Source organism: Coffea arabica, chromosome 2c, assembly GCF_036785885.1.
Source record: "Coffea arabica cultivar ET-39 chromosome 2c, Coffea Arabica ET-39 HiFi, whole genome shotgun sequence".
NCBI classification, from domain to species: Eukaryota; Viridiplantae; Streptophyta; class Magnoliopsida; order Gentianales; family Rubiaceae; genus Coffea; species Coffea arabica.
Genome location: NC_092312.1, coordinates 72,512,898 through 72,537,876, shown reverse-complemented (window position 1 = coordinate 72,537,876; position 24,979 = coordinate 72,512,898). Strand labels below are relative to the sequence as shown.

General features: G+C 34.8%; 3 protein-coding genes across 6 annotated transcripts; all 3 read right to left on the bottom strand.

Annotated features, from left to right (window-relative positions):
- Window positions 1-1,428: 1,428 nt before the first annotated feature.
- Window positions 1,429-2,236, bottom strand: LOC113727819 (uncharacterized). Its single transcript, XM_027252181.2, has one exon. The coding sequence runs from the start codon at window positions 2,143-2,145 to the stop codon at window positions 1,570-1,572; it is 576 nt and encodes a 191-aa protein (XP_027107982.1). The 5' UTR covers window positions 2,146-2,236; the 3' UTR covers window positions 1,429-1,569.
- A 4,882-nt stretch (window positions 2,237-7,118) lies between these two features.
- Window positions 7,119-17,385, bottom strand: LOC113727818 (intermediate cleaving peptidase 55, mitochondrial). 2 transcript variants are annotated; one of them, XM_027252180.2, is made up of 14 exons: window positions 17,249-17,385; window positions 16,449-16,523; window positions 16,080-16,343; window positions 15,760-15,852; window positions 15,322-15,528; window positions 13,917-14,020; window positions 13,637-13,703; window positions 13,372-13,479; window positions 11,833-11,925; window positions 10,873-10,963; window positions 10,658-10,728; window positions 9,332-9,387; window positions 7,672-7,732; window positions 7,119-7,449 (listed from the first exon to the last, which is right to left on the bottom strand). In XM_027252180.2, exons 1-14 carry the CDS (start codon window positions 17,309-17,311, stop codon window positions 7,336-7,338), a joined length of 1,467 nt encoding a protein of 488 aa, XP_027107981.1. In that variant the 5' UTR covers window positions 17,312-17,385; the 3' UTR covers window positions 7,119-7,335. The 2 variants fall into 2 exon arrangements, with proteins under 2 accessions (XP_027107981.1, XP_071932470.1); XM_072076369.1 differs by having other exon boundaries at window positions 16,629-17,281.
- A 1,401-nt stretch (window positions 17,386-18,786) lies between these two features.
- LOC113727817 (rhodanese-like domain-containing protein 6) lies at window positions 18,787-24,698 on the bottom strand. Of its 3 annotated transcripts, none has more exons than XM_027252179.2 (9): window positions 24,365-24,698; window positions 23,910-24,071; window positions 23,390-23,495; window positions 23,042-23,240; window positions 22,407-22,488; window positions 22,129-22,211; window positions 20,985-21,117; window positions 19,976-20,144; window positions 18,787-19,674 (listed from the first exon to the last, which is right to left on the bottom strand). In XM_027252179.2, exons 1-9 carry the CDS (start codon window positions 24,581-24,583, stop codon window positions 18,935-18,937), a joined length of 1,893 nt encoding a protein of 630 aa, XP_027107980.1. In that variant the 5' UTR covers window positions 24,584-24,698; the 3' UTR covers window positions 18,787-18,934. The 3 variants fall into 3 exon arrangements, with proteins under 3 accessions (XP_027107980.1, XP_071932468.1, XP_071932469.1); XM_072076367.1 differs by having other exon boundaries at window positions 23,910-24,085; window positions 24,365-24,502; XM_072076368.1 differs by lacking the exon at window positions 24,365-24,698 and having other exon boundaries at window positions 23,390-23,827; window positions 23,910-24,036.
- Window positions 24,699-24,979: the final 281 nt, after the last annotated feature.

Genomic DNA, 24,979 nt, shown 5'->3' with positions numbered 1-24,979 from the left:
TTGTTTCTCCATTACAGCGAGCTAGTTTAGGTAAACTACATTATGGTCTATAGAAAATTATGTAGATCTCTAGGTTGTTTTACCAGTCGGTGAACAAAAGTTTAATATTTTCATGATGGCTAAACTTGTTTACATTGATAGTGTATATATACTTGTATAGGCTATGAATGCATGCAATAGAATCCAATTTGGATTCAAACTTCAATTTTTGTACATGTAACATGTATTCATACCTGTTTGTTAGTGTATATACAATCAGTATATATAAAATTAATTCTTTTCATAACTACATCATATCATGGTGCTAAATTTTTCCTATTAACTTAACTATTTTGAAATATATATGTATATATTCAAATTATCTTCTTGCATTACCATAACCCCAGCAAATAGCATTTATTTTGAACAAATTAAGCTGGTTGATTTGCCGAACTTTGTGACCACCAAAAAATAATAATTTCCTAATTTTACAGTTACAAGACATAGTTAACTGGTCCTTTTTTTTAATGTAATAAGATGAGAGGAATAATAAGTAGAAAGTTTTGAATTCAAAACCTCCCAAAAATTTAGATAGTCAAATTTTTGAAACTTGAGGGGAACACTCTGTAATTGCTGGAAACCTCAAGGGAGGTTTCTGAAATTATCCCTTTTTACATATACGCATTAATTAGTCATACAAGTATTCCTGGGCCTTTGGATTTAGATTTTTTTGGAGTACAATTAAGAATTTGTGTATGTAGGTTTTCTAGCAATTATGAGGAAGATAAGTCACTTTCTTTGCTATTCATGCTCAAGCATTGCGGCTATTACACCAAGCAAATGCAATTCATAATGCAAGGGGATAAAATGGGCATAAATCACAGGAAAATCTGAAAAAATTTAAGCAATTCATGTTGAAATTTTATTGATTGTTGCTCAGAAAAGATATATTTAATAACAAGCTGTGTTCTGAAACCTAATATCTTAAACGATTGGCATTTCCAATCTAGTACAGAAAGCTTAAGGGCGTACAAGTATCTTGAACTTCATGCCTGCCTCCAGCAATTTAAAGATTAGAAGTTAAAAACAATACAATAGTTTGAAGGGTTCATCAAAATAGAACAAAAGGACAAAGATACTGATTGTTTTCTGTTCTGTATTTTGATCAAAGAGAGGTAATAATTAGCAGAATTCAATTTTTCCAGGAGGATAATCTGTTGCTCCTTGCTTAACATTCTTGGGGTTAAAAAAAAGGGCAATCAGATTCCCATAGTAGAATATTTGTCTGAATATTGAAATGGTACCTTCAGCACAAATGTAGAACTCTCGTTCCTTTCAGATCATGTTGGGATGCATCTCAATAATTTGAATAAATAATTATTCTCTATATATAACAACATCAAGCAATACCATATCCATTAAATTTATAGCAAATGTGAACCACAGACATAAACATAAAACATGAACCTCATCATATCATTGATCACAAGGTACATCAAAATGGTCATTCATCCACCTTAAAACATGATAGTAATTAATTCATATGAAGTTGGTTATAGTTTGAGATGATATGATCAGCAGCAATATGTCTTAGACCTCCTTCACTTTTACAGCTCCATTAGTCACTTCTTTGTTCTGTTCGTCAACTTTCTTGCCTGCAGCATCAACTCCATTTTCAATGGCAGCGGGACCAGCATCAGCAGCAACCTTCACAGCTTCCTTGACACCATGTTTCTGAGTTTCGTCCACCAGAAAAGCATCAATCGGAAAATTCCTTGACAGCCCTGCAGGAGTCTTGAAATGAATCTGCCCAGTTGAGGGCTCATCCACATAAATCTCGTTAATTGTTACCCACATCAGAAGCTCCTTAGCCTTCACCCCAGTGAGTTTCTTGATCCTGTTTTGCTCAACATATGCCGTGACTTCAGGTGCATACTGAACAAGCTTGCTGATCTTCTGAAACTTGTGCTCAGTTTTTTTCTTGGACCTCAGCCAGACAAAGCCTGTGTCCTTCACATATCCACATTCTTCCATGTCTTCCATGGGTAGAAGACCATTTGGCAATCCCACTTCTGTGAGCAAGAATTTTGATTTCTCTTGGCAGAGTTCATTTCCATTGTACATCTCTGATGCACTTGCTTTGATCTCATCTGTCACCAAAGGCATGATTTCTTTTCCCCTTCTTTTTCCTACTAGCCTTTTTTTTTTCCTTCTAATTGTTAGCTGTACTTGGATAAAAATGGAACGGGAGATTTGACAAAGCTGCAGGGCTAAATATAGTTGTGATTCTAGCAGTTTACCCTTGGACTTGTCTAAAACTGCCAAAACACCCCCATCGAGAATCATCAAATTTCCTCTAGAATAGTTATGAAGCAGTCAAGTCACATGCAAGCTAATAAATGCACTTAATTAGTGAATTCTGATAGTATTTTATTTCTAGGTGAAGTTCTTGAGTGAAGACCACTTCTAGTGTTATTCTATATGTTTCCTCAAAATCATGCAAACCCCTACTATCGTGAAATTTACCACAAAAAAGTATATTTGTATGTCAAATGTTATCTGTTGAATGGTCCAAGTGACTTTTAATTTCCTTGCCCTAAATTATTTATTATGAAATGGAATTCAATTTGCAATTCATCTTGAGTATACGTATATAGAGGAAAAGGAGCTGAAGGACATTTTTTGTTTCTTCAGACTAATAATTTGCCACTTAAAACCTAAAGCAAATTTAACTAAACAAGTAAACTTCAAATCTACAAAGCGATAAGTCAATCATCTATAAGCTTAGCTTTCCATCCAGTCCACCATTAAGCCACCACATAATTAAACACGTCAAACCAGATGCAGTTGGTTTCTTAAATAACAGTACAATTAATAATGCATAATCAAACATCTGTATTTTCTTGATTGCATAATCTATTTATGATTTTCACATGCTCACGTAGCTTTTTGGAGACGAAATCAAGAAATTTTGAGTAGGAGGGAAGGCTAGAACTGCAATTTGCCTGTAGCAGTGGGGCAGTTTATGCATCATCCTCCCATCACAATTTATTGTTCTAGGTGGAAAAGTTGAGAGGAAATTAAGAGGGAAGGAGGTGGTTGGAAGGAGCAACCAGTCATAATGTTCCATATGTGATGTAGTTGGGAGGGTTAACCCAACTTTGTAGAGTTTCATAAACAAAACAAATGCGACCGTCATTTGATCTTTTGTGGTCTTCCTTCCTTTGAATAGTACTCCCTCCCTTTTTTTTATAACTGACGTTTAAGGTTTTGCATATCAATTAAAAAATATTTTTCATTGCTTAAATATGTACACTACTTTCCTTTTATACCCTCATTAATTGTCCAATTCACCCATATTTTCTCTCACTAGAGTAATAAATGGTGTTGTTTTACTAGGCCAAAAGCAATGCAAACTAATAAATGTGAAACTAATATTTCATGAAATGTTTTTGATTATTAAAAAATCAGAATAAATAAAAGCTACTTTTTGATTAATTTTTTTTGTTATTAAAAATATATATTTTGAATGAAAGCAAATGAGAACATCAGGAGAGTGATTATATTTTAAAATCAGAGTAAAATAATCAACTGAAAACGAACCCATAGATGATTGTGAGATCTTGATTAAATTTCCCAATTTTCTGTACGTTATTCCCTTATATTTTGGAAGGATTTAGAGTCTCTTCTTGAACAAATTTTACATACTTCTCTCTGTCAACGAAAATTTTCATCAATTCCAAGAATTTAGATAATTACTTCTTCCTTTTTTTTTTTTGAATAATTTAGTGATTCAGAAAGATGCTAGTTATATTGTTCAATAACACAACCTCACAAAGTAATAGATATATTTAATGGATAATCATTTGTCAAGGCTCAAGCACTCAATAATAGATATTGGACCATGCATGGTTGACAAATGCTAGTTGTAGAAATGAGGCCACCGCAATCACAAGTTACACAAAGGCCGCACGTCTTCTTGCTGTCTATGAGAAGTTGGTAAGTGGAAACCCCGTCCATTTCTCTGTTTAATTTGGCTGTCGATTTCACGTTGAATGAAAACTTTACTGACATATATCAGATACAAATCAAGGTACATGTCTGTGGTTATAATTATGGTGAACGACTGAAAGTGAAACCAACCAGTTCTCTGTTGTCACTTTGAACTCTTCTGCTCCTTGCACTTCAGCTACCATTGCCAACCTTTCGATGTGGAACACAGTAATTGTTGGACCAACCAACTGACCACTCTCACAATTTGACTTGGTATCAGTTGGCTTAGGTATGTATGTAGCAGTAAATCATTCTGGATTATTTAGCTCTTCACAGTTTTAATGCATGCATGGCCATGATGGTCTTCAACCTCCACAGATATATATATATGTGTGTGTGTGTGTGTGTGTGTGTGTGTTGGCCCTCAAAGTTAACATGCTAACCATTCTTTATTAAGGTTGAAGACAGCTCTTTAATCCATGGCCCCTCCTGATTGTCCAGTTTGATAGATATAGGAGCATGCTACATGGACAACCTTATTTAATTTTTGGGATAATTTCGGAAACCCCCTCTTGAGGTTTCTAATAATTTCACTTGGCGACTCAAATTTTAAAAGATTTCACTTACCTCCCTTACTTTAAACTTTTCTGTGTCATTTACAACGTATTTTAAAATATAATATTAAAAAATTCATTTTGGGAGAGTAAATATAATCTCATTCCAAATTTGCCCTTTGTTGCCTTACTTTTTATTACAAAAGCATGATTATATTGATAATAAAAGAAAAAAAAATATTGGACAAAATATAGTGTGTTTTTTAAATGTTGAGAGTTAGTATTTGAAAGTTTATATGAAGTTTTGCAAGTTACAAAGATCCTTACGAAGTTCTATACATTTTTTTTAATTTTCAAAAAATTTTTTGTCCAAATTGATGGTTTGAAAACTAAAGAGATACGACATGCTAAAAATTATATATAAACTTGTTTGCATTGTTTTTAAACTAGTGCAATAAGGTATTATCATAGTTGTAAATTATTGCAAGTTCTTTTTAAGAAAATCATTTAGAATTTTATGTAATTTAACATTCCTTGTACGAAGCAATGACACAAAGATTATTAAAGAGTTTTTCGATCTTGTTATCAACTTTTAAATTTTCATTAAAGAACTACATCGATCAATTTATAAAAATTAGGAGATAAATTTGGTGTGCTATGACAATTAAGAAATAACAAGAAAAGGTAAAATTTTGATATAAAATTGTATTCTTCTCTCCCAGAATGAGTTTTTTAATAGTCCCTCTGTCCCATTTTGATAAACCTAGTTTTTTTTCCACACAGTTTAAGAAAAAGTAGTTAACTTTGTTGGAATAATAAATTTAGATTGCTATTTTTCTAAAATACCCTTACATTAAATAGAGTACAACTTTATATTCATTATTCATGGAAACTTGAATTGATGGTTTATGGGAACTTGAATTGATGATCAAGAAAGAATCAATCGTCATTTCACATTATTTCACATTTTGGCTTGAAAGAATAACAAAGCTGGCTTTTTCATATATCAAAATGATTTGAAAAATCTAAATATATTAAATGGAGTAGGGTAGCAATCTATATTAAATAAGGTAGTTTATACTAATAAGTAATAACACCCTACATTGAATAAGGGTATTTAAAGTAAATTAAAAAATAACTACATTTTTCAATTGAAAAGTCTATAATTTGGGACAAACGAAAAAGAAAAACTGGACTATCAAAGTGGGACGGAGGGAGTATTATATTTTGAAATGGATTTAAAATTTTACAAAAAGCTTAAAGTAGAAGAGGCAAGTGAGACTTTTCAAAATTTGACAATGTACCAGGTGAAACTATCAGAAATTATCCCTTAATTTTTTTCCCCCTTAATTTTCAAGGAAACCTTTTGTTTTGATAGTTTTTGTTGCAAAAGGTGTTAATTATGTACATCTATTCCTTTTTTATTGTGGTGAAACTCGTGATTCATTTCAATGAATAGTGGTCCCTCAGTTTTACAGTTGTTTAACAAGTTGCTCAAGGGTGAATTCCGGTCCTATCCATTCAATTCTTTGCAACCCATTGCCAATATCTGTACGTGGAATAATGGTTCCATTTCAAATTACCCAAGGTTACTAGTCACTCTTCCCAATGATCGTCTCAAATAGATAGCCACCCGCGCATACATAAAAACATAAATGTATATGTGAACATGTGCATTTACTCAGGAGAATTGACCAAGTGTATAATATGGCAAAAGGGTAGGGATCAAAATCAAATTGCAAGGACTGCAGCTCGAAGATGCATCGTCATGAATTTTTTGGACCATCACCAAACATCGCTAGACTATAAACGGTGGTTTTCTTGAGCAGGTAAGGCAAGGGAAAGTGGGAAACTTGAGGGAGGGATGCTAGCATTCGTCTGCTGGAGTTTATTGCGTAACACCCTTTAGTTTCTACAGCTGTGTATGCCCAACACGCTGCTAAACATATTAGACATGCAGAGACCATGTACAGTCTAGTTTATGACTTGCAACTGAACTGTCCTTTTCGTTCATGAAGCTCTTACCTAAATCTGTACCGCAAGTCTCCCTTTCATTCATGTATTGGTTTCATTTGAGTGCATTTTCATCTTTGGCAGGATGATTAAAGTTTTTTGCCTTGTCACCATCCCCCAGGATGGGTGCGTATACGAGACTCTACTGCAAAGAACGATTTTGGAGTGAGTTTTCTTGATACATGAAGCAGAAAGAAAATTTTCATTCTAAATGAGGAAATAATTTCAGGAACACATAGTTTTCTTTCGTTTCTGGCAAAGAAGATTGAACTAGATATTATATGATGCCCAAAAGAGCAAAGGATAAGATGATGGAGCTCTCCTTTGGGTTGACTGCATAGCCTAGTGCTCTTCATAAGCAAACTACACTGGCAGCCTCCTTAACTTTTACAAACTGACGATTACCTCTCAACTATACCCTGTCCATTATGTACTAAGATTATAAATACTATTCAAACAGGAAATACATGCAATCGAAGTAAAAGTGAGAACACGAATACTAAAAATACAAAAAAAAAAAAAAAAAAAAAAGGGAAGATGAAGGCAACCAAAAAAAAATGCAAAGAAAGGCCTAACAAGGAAGGAAAAGAATGGCCTTCTATTTTCTCTTGAATGAAACGTTTTATACAAGAGGAGCTAGGAGGAGAATTCAGAAGGTATTCTGAGATGAGGAAAAAAATACCCTTAATAATCGAACTCTATCACATTCCCGATCCTTGAATGGAATTTTCCGAGTTTCAAGGAACAGAGAAAAACTCTGACTTGCGGTGTCCACTTTTGCTCCTCTCTTATTCCATCAGTTGCAAACAGCCCTCACTGTGTTATAAGCCTCCCCTTCCATTCTGTTGCCGAAATTGTTCAGCAAAGACTCGATTTGCTTTACCTCTTTTGGTAGTGATCCTGTAAGTACCTACACCCAGAGACAATAATGTTCTAGAACCACAGCTTCCTAGCAGGACAAACTGTTTTTTTTTTTTTTTTTTGAAAACCTCCATCTAATAATGTATGCATGCAAAAACTTTGGCCTCAGACGTAATCACAGGATCTCTAGATGAAGGAGATTGCTGCATTTTTTAATATGATGTACAAGGGCAGTACCAATTTCGAAAGTTAAGATTAGCTGAGCACTTACTTCATAACCAGATTCTGTGATAAGGATTTCATCTTCAATCCTTATCCCAATGCCTCTGTACCTGCATAGGGTATTCAGAGGAGTCAAAAAGTCATTTTTCTATAACAATTTCAGCAAACCAAGAGTACATCAAATAAATGCTAGAAATGATCCCACCATACTATCCTTTTTATTGTTTTTTTCTGGGGAGACATGGTGGAGGTACACCATGAGCTTGTTGCCATTTATTCAGTAAATATAACACCCATACTCACAAGAAAAGAAGACCAATACATAGCCATAACTTCTTGAACATAGACAGAGAAAAAGCAACACCTGAAAAAAAAAAAGAAAGATACTAGGGAGGAGGGATATGCTTTCTAGAAGCTACTTCCCATTCGTCCTGTTATTGTTAAGAGATCTTACATTTTATCACCAGGACAAAAGCACTATTTCAAACAGGAAGAAGGTACTGCTCGAAGAAAACTAAGCTGGGCATCCAGCCAAGGATTACTTGGAGGATCCTACATTTTAGGCAGTTGAATTGGGCCTAGAAAGCCTCCATCTCAATGGCAGAAGATCAGATTTGAGTGACAGGATGCCAAGTGATTGCCCTTTGAAGAGTGCAAAATATAATGATTTTCCTATAACCCAAGCTCAAAGCTGAAGGCAGTAGGTAAACCTACAATAGGAAGGGAATACAGCCAGAGGGCCCAAGATCTACCTTTACACTGTTCAGCTCAAACCCACAGATAACTCCCTCCCAAGTAAACTGTCAGTTTTCAATCAAAGAGGTGGGTGATTCTGCATGTGAGTGGGAAGGGATTCAAACGTTTTTTCTTCTTATCCCGCATCCAGTCAACTCTGATTCTAATATCCTCACAAAATATCTTAAAAAAGAAAAATCAGGTCACAATGGAAAACACAATGAATTAAAGCACATCTTTTCTTCCTACAGAAAAAGAACTTGCTCTTTTAATTTGAAAAACATATGACAACTTTAATGTGAAACTACATCAATAACAAGAAAATCGAACTTCCTCATTTGCATTTTGGCAAGTTAACAGACAAAACTATTAATGTGGATTTTGTCAGTCTCACCTTAGAACATCATACGGAGTAGCCAGTTCATTTTACAGAGAAGCAGACATTGTTACTAATAAACCATTTTTTATCTTCACTTTTACAAAAATGTTGTTAGCTAAAGATTCATTAAAATAAATGAATAAATAACTAAATAAGTAAAAATAAAAATAAAATAAAAAGTCAACCAAAATCAAAGGGGTAGATTTAACTCAATTTAATGTTTAAGGTACCCAATATTGTACACTAAATGATCACCACCAATACGAGGACTGCAGACAAACAACTTCTATACATGCTTTCAAGCTCTAATTTCAAGTTATAAGGAAGCACTGTATGTTGTCCCCCTACTTCTTCTGTAATCTTCCATGATCCTTCATGTTGGTAATCATTATTCATTTTTTCAGAAAAAGATTCTTCAGCAATCCGAAAGAAACAATTAATGTAAATAATATCCAAGATGCAACTGTTTGAAAGTTTCACACAACGCAAGCCTAAGGATGATATAACACCAGAGGATAGATCTAGAAAATAAGCTCTTTGCAAGGGAAAATGATTTGGTGTGAAGTCATTAGGACATTAGTTGAGCAACATATACCTCTCTGGACAATCAAAGCTAGAAGGGATATATACTCCTGGTTCAATTGTGATCACCTGCCAATCAAAGAATATAGAGTTAGTATAGATAAAGAAATCTCAAATAATTTAAACATAAAAAGGCCGTTCACTTGTTCACAGTTAACAGTATTCTTCAAAGCTAGTATGTGAAACATACGAGCAGCCTGTATATTGGTCATAATTAGGTCCGCACCTTGTTCACCTGGTGGGACCTAGTTCACCAGATGCCAAACAAGATGATAGATACTAAGTTACTAACCCAAGATCAGTAGAAGGACATTTTAAGAGCATGGAAGTCCACTCTGTGGACTCATTTTCACCCAAATTCCAATTAAACTGCTCTGTCAGTATTTTCTCAACTGCTATCTCAAAGTGGCTATAGAAAAGAATGCAACTTTCACCACTTTCAAGGAACAACTCTTCCTCAAGTGCCTGATTCTAAATTATTTATTCAAGAGAGATAATAAATGAGATGCATTTTCCCCCTCTAAAAATTTTTATTCAATTTGATCTGCAAAGCATCAAACAGATTACCAAAGGTGCTAGAACTGCAATAATTTTTTGCTTGGAGAAGGTCACAATGACTGAAAAGTGCAAGATGAACTTTGGAATTTTCTAATATTTCTGCTGCTTCTCTTAAAATCCAAATATTTGACAAGGGCAAAGCTAGTTATATACCAAAGTAGACGAAAAGAGACATCAGTTCATTCCTTAGTGTCAAAAATCATCCTTTCAATATCTTACTGAGAAATACAATTTGAAATGCTAAGACATCCAAATATTGCGACAAATATCCAAGACTAGTATTCAATGGGGAATATGTAGTAACAAGTCCAAATAGCAAATTTATTTAAAAAGAAAAATAAAGACAGTAAAGTGGTGGAAGATTCTTTGACACTCAGGCAGAATCCAACTATAAGGCCAATTCTCTCGCTTTTCATTTTCTTTTGGAATAAAATTACAACTTAGAATGGTAGAATACAGGTTAACATATGGTTAGATTACTCCTGACAAGATTACAATTTACAAGTAATCCACAAATCCTAACATGGAGTTTGACTAAACTCACAACTTTGAGACTAGTATACAAAACCTCTTACTTCCAGTGCCAAAATGTTGGTTGTTTCATCACTAGATCAAGGCTTCATGGCAATACTACAGCTACTTATAAGAATGCTACGATCAACCATCCATGAAAATGACATAGATGAGCAGGATAATGCATCTTTCAGTTCTAAAGATAAGCCATATCACATATCATGAAGCAGAAGATATCAATAGTTCATCAGTAAGGAAAACTACTTACAACTCCCGGCATCAGAGGACGGCTGCAGCTGATTGTAGAACAATCATGAACATCCATTCCAAGATAGTGACCTGAAAATTAAGCAAGCAGACCAAAATAGGTCATCAGCGACCTAATCAGTATAAGATCTATTACTTGTACATGCAAAAGATAAGGGTGATATTCAACTTCTATGTACTTGCTTCAAATCAGAAGGCAAAAATGCCAAGAGTCACCTATATTGGTAGGGTTCAGCAAGTTATATCTTTGGAGATTATCATTCTTCAATATCCCAAGATGCTTGAACCCTCTTCTCAATTTATCAACCTAAAGAGACAGAATCATAAGAAGCTTGTCAATGAAGGGAAGAAGATAAGGAATATCTACATGTGAAAACCAAAAAAGGCAAATATTGCCTCAAGAATTCCATGGTTATGATCCAATTCAAAACATGCAACTGCTTCTATTTTTTTTTTTTTAAAGGCTGATCACTTAAGATCTGCAAAAAAAATTAAGAGCATGTCTTTTGTTTATGTGCTTTAAAAAGCTAAAAGTTGTTCAAAGAGCAAATCAAAGGTTGATTCTCTGAATCAGCTATTTTAAGAAGAAAATGTGCAGAAGCAATAACACCTCAAAACAGCTTTTAGCTTACAAAAAAAGTTTTCGCCAGTTGATGTTAAGTAGTTTTAAGAACCCCATAATGTTCCATGATCAACAATAAAAAAACATGATAGAGAGTGGAGATAATTCAAGAATGAGGATGTTGCAGAGACATTGCTCAAGCTACCCGGTTAAAGCCAATACTGCAAAACTTTAGCAGATGCAAATCACAACATGAGAAAGGGCCAAATGAAGTAACTTTTCCTATAAGTTTTTGCAATTATGGGAGTCTAAAAGCACACAGATGTTTTGCAATCTCAAGCAAGTTTACATATCTCACTTGGTTCTCATATTCTTACCTCCTTCAAGAAATTGTCTGCATCATCAACTTCAAAAGTATACAACAAGCATGCCTAAAGAGGTTCAATGGAAGGGAAATAGAAAACAGTTGTTTAACTACTAAGTTTTGATCCTCAATAACTGGTTGGACAGTAAGGCATACATCAACTACAGTGACAAATCAGATGCAAAAGACATATGAGAATGCAAATGTTAAATTATTTTCAAAAAAAAAGAAGCTGTGATTAAAGCATTACCGAGAAATTGTGTATTTCCTGAATGCTTGCACCAGGTTTGCAAAGCTCTACACACTCCTTGTTAGTCTCTAATATAAGGTTATAAAGTTCTTCCTGGAGCAAAGAGATCCAACAGTGAAGTAGTAGTACACAATTTAACCCCAAAAGCCAAAACAATGATGTATCAAATTACATATGTGTGTGGGTGCACATGTAAGTGTATATTAGAATCCATAAACAGCAATATACATTTGCATGGAGATTCTCAAAAATGTTGAGTCATACTAACAACTAAGAGTATAAGAGTGGCACTCAACCATTAAAAGAGATTATTCATTTACGTGTCATCTTTCTGTACCTGGAAGTATACATTGACCTTCTAGAAAGAACTCAACATACAAAAATCTGTTTGTTTTCACAGATCTCCTGACCCAAATTTAGGAAACTTATTCATAATCATGACCCTAGATAAAATTTCTTAAACTGTCTTTTGTTAAAAAAAAAATGCTAGCGGAATTTGTTTCCTTGATTTCACCTTTTTGTATTTTATAAAGGTACTCAAGCATGCAAGGGCTGTCACATTATGGGAACACCAACTCCAGTACTTATTCTGCTCCGATGGCCTCCACATTCAGACAGCGCGCCTGTCTTCCATGGTTTCACTTCCTCAGTGGCCTCCCAAGAACATTCTGCCAAAACTAAAGTTTCTTATAATTATCCAAAATCTAATCTTAATGCCCTTGTCTTCTAATTCTAATGTTAATAGCATCTCCAACCTCCACTCAGCCAGAAACTATTCCTCTTCAAATTATGCAAGATTAATTCCACGCCAATAAAAGAACATAAATCCTTGTTCTAAGTTGAATGCATGTGTTCAAAGAAGGATTTCAGGAAATTCAGAGTCCATTATCCGCATACCAATGATTGACTAAGAAATTTCATTGTTTTATCTGTTGACTTAAAAAAATGGGCAACTCATCACAAAAGAACCAAATTGACTAATGATATTACCAAATTTCCGGGACATCAAAATGATATAGAGTAAAGCACAACCAGTGAATAATACAACAATCTTAATTAACAAACAGACAATTCACAGTACAAATTTAAGAAACTAAAATCCAACTATAGCTTATCAAGGAATAATGAAACAAATTATCCTTGAAAACAATTAGTCATCTCAATTTGACACTGAACCAGTCAATTTGGAAGCCTAAGCTTGTCAATTTGACACTTCTTGACAATGATCGAGCAATTTTGGAAAATGTACTATCTTGCTCTCATAAGTAAAGAATTATCACGTCCACGGCTTATTTGTGCAGAAGCAAAATCTATCCAAAAAAAAAAATGGACAGAAGATTTATCTAAAACACGAAGATCTTGCATTTAATAACTCAATTTGTCCTTTATATTAAACCAGGAAATCACACAGCTTTTACGAACTTGACTTTGATCATTTCTTCCAGAGTGCTTCATAAACAAAACTGAACTATAACTTACAAAAACTTAATCATGTTAAGGCTGCACAAACTGAGACAATAAGATCACATGCATACATACATGAATTGGGGAGAAACTGCCGCAAGGTGGCCATGTGCGAGTAAGATCACTAACATAACCATGCAGTTCACATCCAACATCCATTAGAACAAGGTCTGTACCTTCTATCTGCAATAATAAAATGAAATAAATTAACTTAGGACATATAGTCTCTGCACTTCACAAAAAGACAAGACTAGCTTTAGAAGCTATCTAATCCCCCAGGAAAACTGTAAATTAATTATCCTGCACATGGTTCCTATCAAAGGAGTAGAAGATAACTTACTCTCTGATCATTCCTGGAGTAATGAATGACACTGCCATTAGGCCCGCCACCAACCACAGGGTTAAACCTATTGAAGAAGGAAGAATAATCCTGTAATTTACTACAATAAACTGCAAATTAACATGCAATAAACAAAAATATTTCATATAGAAACGTACAGAACTAAAAATATAATGATTTCATATAACAACCAACAATATCAAGCAAAACCAGAAGGAAAACAGACCAAACAGTAATTTATTTAACCATCTCCCTAAAGATTTTTAAGGAAAATTCTTACGCCATTCTTTCTGCACCTCTTATTTTGCATTCATATTCAACCTTAGCCGCGAGCATGCCCTCATCAGTGCATATCTTTGAATATAGCAACGTCTTTAGAAGAGCCTATTAAAAAAAAAAAAAAAAGGGCATATTCATTCTCATTTGGAAAACTGGACAAAGAATAATTCTTCAAATTGAACAGATTAACTAAGAGGAGTAAAAGATTAATATGCTCATGGTCTCCAGGTAAAGATAAGTCTCACTTTAGTCATTTCTTAGATGGTATCTAGAGGAGTAATTACCAGTACAGACACAACAATAATGTTGCTCAATTCACAGACTGTACTTCTCAAAATATAACATACTGGGAAAAACATGAACTTAACTCTTCAACCACTCACGAGAATTGTGTGAAATAAAATTAAAGGATGAAGGTTGAATACAAAGAAACCCGATGCAGAAATGTTGCATTTTACTATGAGATACTTAAATTGCTAGCAACATTAAAAGTTGGAGATTCCCAGTCCTTCATCTAGCATCAGAATTGAAAGGTAAATTCTGAACAACTGCAATTGCTTAGATTTTTTGGGTAGTGTATTAATAGGTTTGTCAAAGGTACCCACCTCCCCCCCCCCTCCCAAAACACAACCAAAAAAAAATTTCTTTTGATGACTTTAGACAGACATGCTGTAACGCCCCCCCCCCTTTCTCTTTCTTTAACTTTTTCTTTTGATAGATCATGCAGTCTGTGACCAATAGAAACTTTCTCAAATAGCTTTTCAAACATGTTTCCAACCAGAATAAACTTATTATACAGAATACAAATATGAGAACTGCAAAGACCAATCTTCCAAACAAACACCAAGACCAAAATCCCAAAGGGAAAAAGAGCGCATATCTACACACAAAAAGAAATAAAATGATGACAAGTAACAATTTGTCTTCTGCATCAGAAAATACTTTAGAAAACAAAAGTAACTGACAAAGCATTCTATAATTTCAAAATGTTCAACACACTGTCTTAAGCGTTCACCTAGAAGATACAACTGATAACAGCACTAGATCTAGTCTGGTAAATACATAATTACAGGAGTTGAAGCATTCTTCTCAAAAGATGGCTTTATAAGTTTTGGATATCAAACATTGTCTGTTAGACAACTTTCTAATCAATACAAACTACATTATGCCCATCATTACTCACTAATTCAGATAAAGTATTTGTACTTTACCACAAATGGTTACAAAATAAGACCAGTACCAAATGTGAAACTGCGCTCTATGACTCCATTACCAAGCTTTGAAATTTTCACTCTTCTGTAATTTCCTCCAACTTCATCTGAAGTTGTAACTAAAATCGAAGGATAAATCCACATAAGGAAATAATGTGTGTCCCTAAGATCATTTAATCAGAGTCAACTGATCACCTGGCAACCTATTGCAGCAGCTTCTCTCATTAATTTAAGCTCCTTTGGTGATTTTACCCATCGTGCTTCATGGGTAATGCAAGAGGAATCTTTCACTTTGCTGTTGTAAGCTGCTTTCTGGAAGGCATCCAAACCTGTATAAATTGATGTGGCTGTTTTCGCATTATGGAACAACTGTGAAGAGCTTTTAATGAGTCCTGGAAGAATCTGCCACCACCGGTAAAATTTTTGAAGAAAAAAGTGTGTGATGAAAAAGAAGAAAAAAAAGCTGTTAGTGGTCCCCACAGAAAAAAACCACCTTTTAGGTAATTGGAAAGCAAGAAAGCACATAAAAAAACTTGAGTCGCCAAGAAACAACTAGAAAGTACCAAAAAGCTGGAGTCTTTGAGTAATTATACAGAAATTGCAATTGAAATTAGTATCGAAATATGGACTCACCTTATCCACCATTCTAATAGGATATGCTTCATCAGCCATAAATGTACTTAAAGCTGCATCTACTCCAGCAATTTCACCTTGCCAAAGCACATCCTAAAAGATAATGACAAACAGTTAGTCCTATTGCAGAAACTTGCTTTGTACTTTTAGATCACAAGCATAGAGAAAGCCCAAAATTATTTTAAATACCACACAAGCAGCTACAACAGTTTTAATGATTAAGGATATAAAAAATGCCCCCGCCAGGGAACTCTTAAAAGATCAAAACAGAAAGCAACAAGAAGCTAAATGTAAGCTCAAGCTCTGGGTTTGGATGTTACATGTGGACTTGCTTCTGGCATGAACATGCATAAACCACGGTCATGACTTAGTACTGCTATACCGCCAGGTTGCTGGCATCCAGTAATATACAAATAATCAGCATCTTGCCGGAAAGTATAAGGTACAACATCAGTCATCATCTTTACAGGAGCAGCCGAAATTATAGCTATGCTATTGGGAGGGAGAAGCTCCAACAACCTCTTCCTCCTTGACAAATACTCAATGCTTGTTATTCCAGGTGTAATCTCACCTTCCTTTAATAACTGCAGTAATAATAAGCGACATCTTTAGAAATCTGAAGCAGTAAGAAAATCCTTCAACACTTTTCCAGAAAAGAAAATAATCATTGATAAACTAAACACAAGTACCTGAGGATGGGTGACAGCAGTTGGTTGCCCCACGTCCCGAACCTTCATAGTTGAATATGGTCTTGTCTTGCCAGACTGTAACACATCAAACATTAAAAGTAGATTCCACAAACAATTCAAAATAATATCATCCAATGCAGCTGTTTTTTTTTTACTGCCCATTGCAGCTTTATAACTTACTCTTCATCAATTACAGCATTAAGCCAGCCTCAACTAGCATAATCTTGAAAACAGCAGGTACATCTCAAAAATTGAGATATGGAGTAGACTAGGATAATCAAGAACATACAGGACAACCAACTAGGATATTACCCGGGATTCATTTAGATGCACAACGATCAAAACTACTATCCAACCCCCCCCCCCCAGCCTTCCCCCAAATTTTTACTTTTCTTCAGCCAATTTTTCTTTGGTTTGGCATGGTAGAGGTATACATCAACATAACACGTCAAATAGTAAATAAAACTAAAATCCCAATAAAAAAAAAAACCTTTTTGGAAGCGTATCCATGAATCCTCTCATTACCATCAACGATATACCAAATGCTGAAAGTTAGCAATAAAAAAACTTCAACTATAACTGACACTACTACACACCATGAAGGTAGATAAAATTGCCTACCAAAAACCACATAAAGCCCTTTTCTTTCGCCCAAGAATATAACTTAAGCACGAATGCTATAAAATTGAATTGCACATATAAGAATGAAAAATTTTATTTAAAAAAAAATTTAAAAGACATGGGAGAAATAGACTGTGGGTAGGGGGAAAAGTTGAGATTTTTAAGAGAAAGAAACTAACTTTAATCAAAAAATTAGAGGAGATTCTCTGGAGCAGATTCCTTTGAAGAATTTTCACTGCCATCTTAACGGGATCCTCCTTCAGTTTGATGGCCAGTTGTATTCTGTGATTATTTGTCGGTTCTTGCTCCAAATGGTTTCTGTAACTCCAGGGTTTAAGGCCCCTGCGGTTTTTAAATTTACTATTAAGGCCCTTAACTTTAGATAATTTAGTTCTTTACTCAAATGTCAATTAATCCGTTCTCAGACATTTTTATCTTATTTTGCATTATTTTGAAACCATTACTTGGCGTACAATTGTCAATTAATCTTCACTTTTCTTCTCCTCATTGCATTTTAGATAACAAAAATCTTTGATGCAAAGGCCCCTTACAATAATAAGTCCACTTTTTAAATAAATAAATATGTATCTTAAGGGACAATAGAGTATCTTCAATTGGTAATTATCCGAGTAACTAGCTCTTTCTCTCTCCTTGAAAATTGCATATCAAAAATAATTTTTTTTTTGGCAAAAAGGAAAAAGGAGGAGCTATTTGCCTGTTCTTTCAATTAAGGATGTAATCGAGCAAAGTCGACCCTTATGTGTAACTAGGTTCGAGTTTGACCGAGTCTAAAAAATCATAACTCGAGGCTTGACTCGAGAAAATCCCTTTAAGCTCGAAACTCGAATCGATAAGAATCGACCTTTAGTCAAGCCTTATCAAACCGAGTCTAATCAAGCTTTTTGACTCGACTCAGAAAATGTATAATTCTGCCATTATGGAATTTTATTATAAAAAAGAGTATATTGCAAATTCAATATAAATTATACCCATAACGGTCATTTTGTAATTATAATATATATTATTTAAATTATATACATATTATTTAAATATATCCCGATTCGACGAGTAGCTCGACGAGCCACAAGCCCCAAAATACTAACTTGAAACTCGACTCGAAAGTACATTCGAGTAGCTTGAAACTCAGCTCGAACTCGATCAAATCGAATTCAAGCCAAGCCATTGACGTCGCTCACGAGTAGCTCATCTCGCATACATCCCTACTTTCAATCAACTAATTTGATTTTGGAGACCTAATTTCGTAAACTAATAATCTTTTTTTTTTCCTGGTTACATTTTTACTTTTAACATGGCCAAAATCTTATAAATCTAGTAAATATCTAAAAAGATATTTCAGGAAATTCTTTTTTACACAATTCAACCTTTTTCTTTAACCGTGTGTACAAAAATTTCAGTCATTGCAGATATAAGAGCTCACCATTCAGTTAAAACATCGTGAATTTGCATGAAGGTTCACAAACAAGGCCTGTTAAAGACGCAGCAGACATGTAGCATAAAAAAATGTGAAGCATAGTACTTGGACTTTAAACCAAGACTCGTTGATTTTCAAGGATAGCTAAGGTTCCACTTAAAATTGCATTTTTTAGGAGTATTTGTTAAAAAAAATGAAAATTAAGACAACAATATAATGTATGTAAGATAAAAAAATGATTGAAAACGTATATAGGGAAATTTTCTTTGGAAATTTTCCCAGAGATTGACAATCCAAACAGATTCAAAAATTTCCAATCGAGCACACTACACTGAACAGATTTCGGTAGTAGTTCTCAGACAAAAGGGCACAAATCATAGTTTACAAGAAGGGCAGAGACCAGCCATCAAAATCCTGCAAGGACAATTTTCAATCATAGGAAACGTTGAAGAAAATTTTTTATCCTCTCAATATGTGGTGATTGTGTAGGAATTATATGACCCAAGTCATGCTCAATGATCTCTGAGCAGCCATCTTCAAATAATGAAGCAAGTTGTCTGCTTGCTTGGCTGTTGATTTGCCTGTCTCTACCTTTGTCATTGCCAAATATATGAAGGGAAGGGAGGTTGATTGATCCTTGCTGAAACCCCTCCATGTTAATGGCAAAGCCAGAGCACAAGATCACGAATCTAAAATCTACGTCACCCTTGAGCTTCCCTAGTTGACCACAAAGTAAAGCTGCCATTGCAGCCCCTTGTGAAAATCCCAAGATTCCATCAAATGGACCAGCTTGAGAAAATACAGTTCTCAAAAAAGCAAGCGATACATCAATACCTTCTGTCTGTTGTTGGTACTGTAGTAGGTCAAATGGAACGTCAGCCATAGTCCATCCAGCATCACTTTTTCCTTGATAATCAGAGCCAACCAGCCATGCAAACTTTTTACTGCAAACTTTTGGAGGACATGGATCTTGGGATGGTGATATACTATTATGTTGGTCCGCCAAACAAGGTTGGTATATAAAGGGTAATTCATGAGGTGCATTAACAAAAACAAGGTCGGCTAAAGCTTTTAGCTTCTTTGCTAGTGATCCAGATCTTCCTTTGAAACCAGAAGCATTCTGTCGAAAACCATGCAAGCACAGGATTCTCAACCTTTTTGAGGTCCTAGAACCTGCAACATAATGACCTAATGTAGTCAGATGATTGACAAAGATAACAAGAATACTAAAATCGATAAAACATGAAAACAGAAATATGCAGAAACAGTTAATTTTGATCAATAAAAATGTCAGGACTGGAAGAATCAGCCACAGAATGAAAGGTTTAGAACATCCTATATATCTACGTGGCCCTGAAATTCTACTTCTCTGTTAACTGTGGTGGCATAAAATCAGTGTAATATGCCAGCTGAAAAGGGTTTTGATGTATTAGAAGTGATATTATACAACAAATAGCAAGGATACAGACCTTACCATTCACCAATGCTGGGGAAGATGGAATTTTTCTTTGATTTGAATTGCTAACAAGTTTGATTCCTGCTGGTTCAGATGCTTCTGAATTGTCATCTTCCATTTCTGAGACTGAGTCAACACATTTACCACTCCTTTTGCACAGTTCACAGATATATGATGGACTCTTTTTCTGCACAAACCAATAAACTAGATTCACATCATGAGAAACTGCAAGAAACAGATATCTACAATTGAACTCATTAGATGAATTCCCATCAGATTTAAACCATAAACCCAGATACCAGCTCTCCAGATCAGCTATTTATATTCATCTTAACGGGTGGGGAAAAATAGGTAAATCCAGCTACAACACCATTTTAAGTCAAAACATGTAGTATACATCTACACACCATGGAAAAATCAATATAAGCTCTGTAAAGAGATGTGTAACAAGATAAAACACAACGTATTCTCCCTCAGAAATCATTCCTACAACCAGACCTAATAGACCATGAATAGATTCATGCGTATGTTTTAAAGTCCTTGTTCACGTTATTATTTGAAGATGAGATGTAAAAGTAAATATAGGTCTTCCCGCCACTTGCATAACTTGTGCAGGAAAATATAAGGGTTAGCATACAAAAGTAAACAAGACTAACAGATGAATAGCTCCACGTTTGCTCTCCAATACACTTAACACTAACTCTATTTAGAGGAAAAGAATTGAACAAGATAAAATTCGACACTTCCAGGAATCAATTCCAACTTGAATAAGAATTCTTTTGCTGAAAATGCAGGTTAATGACTTGGATTGGCTAAGAAACTTGATACCATAATATTGAGACAAAGTCCCTCAGGAAAAAGGAAAAAGGAAGGATTGACAAGCAGATTTTGTTTCTTTGCCAAATAAAATTTGTTTTAGGAAGAATTTAGTGTCATGAATGAAAGGAAATAATCAGAAAGCGTTTAGAATCAAATTTCAAATTCATTCCATGTATAAAACTTTTAAGTACATTTCAGAAGTGCATACCTGACATCCATCACAGACTAAGACAAGCATCCTACAATATCTGCATCGGCATCGTGAAGAGTAGTCATCATATGAAGAGCCACAAAGGAGGCAGGTGCCTAAAACATCTGAATCTAAGCTTCCAACTGATACCCTGTAAGCCCAAGCAACAAACTGTTAAGCATCCACAATTATCTTAATTAACACCTATCTTCTGGTCAAGTATCCTATTAAATGACAAGGCCAGATCCAAACCATTTGAAGAAACTTAAAACCAAGAAATAAGGAAACTCCAAATCACTTCAAAAATAGAGATTACAATTTGTTTTTCTTCTTAGCAATTGTTCATCCGAACATGAACTGGTTACCCACTAAGTTGGCTAGGAACCTCATTAGCAATAGTTCATACAGGTTCAAACTAAATGACAACTAAGTTGGCAAGGAACATTAACAGCCTAATGTCTAAGATTGATGTCACTTTCAAGAATCAAGTATCCTATTAAATGACAAGGCCAGATCCAAACCATATGAAGAAACTTAAAACCAAGAAATAAGGAAACTCCAAATCACTTCAAAAATAGAGATTACAATTTGTTTTTCTTCTTAGCAATTGTTCATCCGAACATGAACTGGTTACCCACTAAGTTGGCTAGGAACCTCATTAGCAATAGTTCATACAGGTTCAAACTAAATGACAACTAAGTTGGCAAGGAACATTAACAGCCTAATGTCTAAGATTGATGTCACTTTCAAGAATGCTGTATTTTAACAGTAAAAAAAGGATATAATCAGCTATCAAAAATCCTAAGTTACTTAAGTTACTTGGAACAATTTTTTACAAAACATTATCAGTAACAGTGGTATTACACTGCTTACAACTTTAGGGTTCAGTAGGAAAGAAGTTCAGAAGAAACGAAAAGGAAAAAGAAAAATGTCCATCACTTCAAAAACCCTTGACCTTTTATGTCTCTCCCAAAGTTTTGTGTGACCTAAAGAAGATTTTATCTGACTATCCACACTTTATCCTAGGTCCGTGCATTCTGGTCAAAATAAAGATGGTCCTTTAGTAACAAGTGCAGCGATGACAAAGAAAATAAGTCATAGCCTTATCCATAGAGAAAGCATACCAATATCAATACAGAGAATCATGGAAAAATGGCCATACCTGTGGTCAAAAACAAAATTCTTTCCCTTGAAGAAACCACCATCTGGAAATTGTTCCAAGTAACGCTGAATGCCACCATATAACTGCAAAAAGGTTTTCAGTTTAATAAATACATTACCAGAATTGCCAAATGGCTCCTCAACTTCTTTAAAGGGCATCATCCAAAAAAAAAAAAGACATTATCCTAACAGAAAGCAAAGTACATGAAAACACAAAGAACAAAGAAGTTCAATGAAAAGACACAGAAAGAGAAAGGACACTAAATCACATCATCTCACCTGAAATACATTTTCGAAACCAACACCTTTAGACTTAATATAAGCTGAAGCCATCTCACATCTTATTCCTCCAGTGCAATACCTGTTTAGTATCAAAACCCTCTTGAAAACCAGATAAAGCACATATTTTGATGCAAAGTCATTGAGTAACATAAATAGCAACTCAAACCTCTTCGCTTATAACTTATAAGTAGGACAACCCCAATGCTATATCATCCATGAATGAGCATAGATAAACTTAAATTAGGCGAACAAAAGAAAAAGCAATTATCAAGGGGGATAACTGAAGGAAGAAATATAGTAGTAGTAGCAGCAGTGTGAAATACACGTACTACGAAAAACTCAATAAAAGCAGAAAAAGAGAGGTCTTCTCCAATGAGGCATGGACAAGAAATGAACTATCACCTTAAGTTTTTTATAAATCCATTCATTGGCCACCAAAATATTAACATTAGCACGGCCATGCACTACATTACCCATTTCATAGAGTTTTCTCTCCAGTTATTTTTTTCCCCACAGAAACCAAACAAATCACAAAATAGAAGAGGAAATATAACAGGTATTGTCAACTCCTAACATCTCAAGGTAAAATAATTTCAGACCAAGGGGGACAGGAGATTCAAACAAATACTTACATAAGAATACTGTTACCTCGCAGTTGCTCTGAGTTATCATCTATCCAAGATGGAAGATCACTATATTGCCGAATTTGGGGATCCAGAGTTTTCACATTTACATTCTGGAACTTCCCAATTCTAGTCTCATACAAATTCCTTGCATCTAACAGGATTAGCCTCCTATCAGAACTTGAATTAGATTTATCTTGAATTTTTCCTGACAAAAATATTCAGAATAAGTTAAGTAGCAAAATAAAACCTCATTTTATCTCATCTGCGCGAAAATTTACAGCCAAAAAAACTATAATCTTCTGAAATAGTAATGCTAGGAGATGATTATTAGAAGTATAAGACACATGTAAATACCAGCATCTTGAAGGACAGAATGAAACTCAACTGCAGAAAGATGCCTTCCGGCATTTGAAATTTCTGGTGACTTCAATAACAGATTTGAACTTAAAGTGACGAGTTCCTGAGTACAATAAGTACACATTATCAGCAGATAAAGGTTATGCGATACCAGAAGAATAAGGCACAAACTTTTGATACCAGAGTAATTTGATCAGCCCAAAAATATAAATGAATAAATAAAACAGACGAGAAATAAAGGAAAGTTGGGAAAAACAAATAACTGCTTATAAAATTTGGTGCTGAGCAAAACCTTTTTCAGCAACTACAGAACACAATCACCAAAGCCACAAGCATTGCCCTTTTTAAGATAACCAAAGCCACGCATATCATGATGCCGCAAACAAATGGCACAAGCATAAAGTAGTCACAACACCAGTCCTGATTGAAAAAGACCTATGCACCATTTCACATCAACTATAGAACACAAGCAATAGAATATATGAGCAACCCTAAACTAACAAAGAATTCGCACAACCTTAACAATCCGGACTGAGAGTGAAGTGAACCCGCATTCTCTGGCAACCTTGTCATTCAAAGGTTGATGACAAGATGCAAGCTTGAAATCTGTCCCTTCGAACAAACTATTAGACTTCACAGCCTCAATGTGCTTCTCTAGTGCCGACATTTTCCCACCAACCTAAACAAGTAAAACTAATCAAACAATACCAAAACAATAAGAAACCATCTACTACCTTTTCTCAGGCAAAATTAGGAGGAAAGAAAAAGAGCAAACCAATAACAAAAAAGGTGTGCAGCATGAAAATGACCAAATATATTGCAAAACAACAAGAACCCACATTTCATTTTGCAGCCAGACCAAAAGACATAATCAGGAAAAAATAAAGGAAAAACAAAAGGAGCACTGAAGCAAGAACAAGGCAAAAGCTAAAAAAGAAAAGGCAGATATTAATATACAAAAAAGCTACATACGGTGACGTTGACGCCGGTGGGGGAGAGGCGAACGCGGCCGAGGAGGGAGAGGGAGTTGCAGTTGGAATTGTAAAAGTCGAGGAGATGCTGGAGGTCGGGAATGGGAGTGTTGAAGTATTTGTAGTATAATAATACTCCATAATCTTCCTTTTCTTGTTGTCGTTCTTCGGCTTCTTCTGGATTTTGACTGAGGATGATGGTGCTGTGATTTGCTGCCATTACTATTGAATTGCTGAGTAGCCCAGGTTTTCTTTTCTTGCTATGTTCGGACTTCGGATGCTGGAAAGTGGAAACAAATCCTCGTACAAGGAGCAGGGTGCCCTAAGAAATAACAGGTGGGCACTTCGAGGAATTTATGCCAATAAAAGCGTGGAATGTCGAAGTAAGAAATCGTGGAACGTCGGCCAAAACAAGGCTTCCTTTCTTTTTCTTTTTTTTTTTTTTTGGCCTGTAAATATCTACACTACTTGTGTCGGCTTGAAATGTGTGTTTTTTGGATGATTGTATAAAACTTTACCGTAACTTAAAGTGTGTTTGATAAAATTAAAATTTAAAATCTAAATCTATCAAGTTATTAAATTATTAAATATTAAATCAAATACATTTGAGTATATA

Coding starts and splice junctions, on each gene's coding strand:
- LOC113727819 (XM_027252181.2), bottom strand. CDS start 2,145: ATGCCTTTGGTGACAGATGAGATCAAAGCAAGTGCATCAGAGATGTAC.
- LOC113727817 (XM_027252179.2), bottom strand. CDS start 24,583: ATGGCAGCAAATCACAGCACCATCATCCTCAGTCAAAATCCAGAAGAA. Junction 20,145..20,984: donor TAGTCTGTGATGGATGTCAG/GTATGCACTTCT, acceptor TGGTTTGTGCAG/AAAAAGAGTCCATCATATAT. Junction 19,675..19,975: donor TTCCCCAGCATTGGTGAATG/GTAAGGTCTGTA, acceptor ATTATGTTGCAG/GTTCTAGGACCTCAAAAAGG.
- LOC113727818 (XM_027252180.2), bottom strand. CDS start 17,311: ATGGCAGTGAAAATTCTTCAAAGGAATCTGCTCCAGAGAATCTCCTCT. Junction 15,853..16,079: donor TGCCAGAAGCAAGTCCACAT/GTAACATCCAAA, acceptor ATTATCTTTTAG/GATGTGCTTTGGCAAGGTGA. Junction 10,729..10,872: donor GCTGAACCCTACCAATATAG/GTGACTCTTGGC, acceptor CTTAATTTTCAG/GTCACTATCTTGGAATGGAT.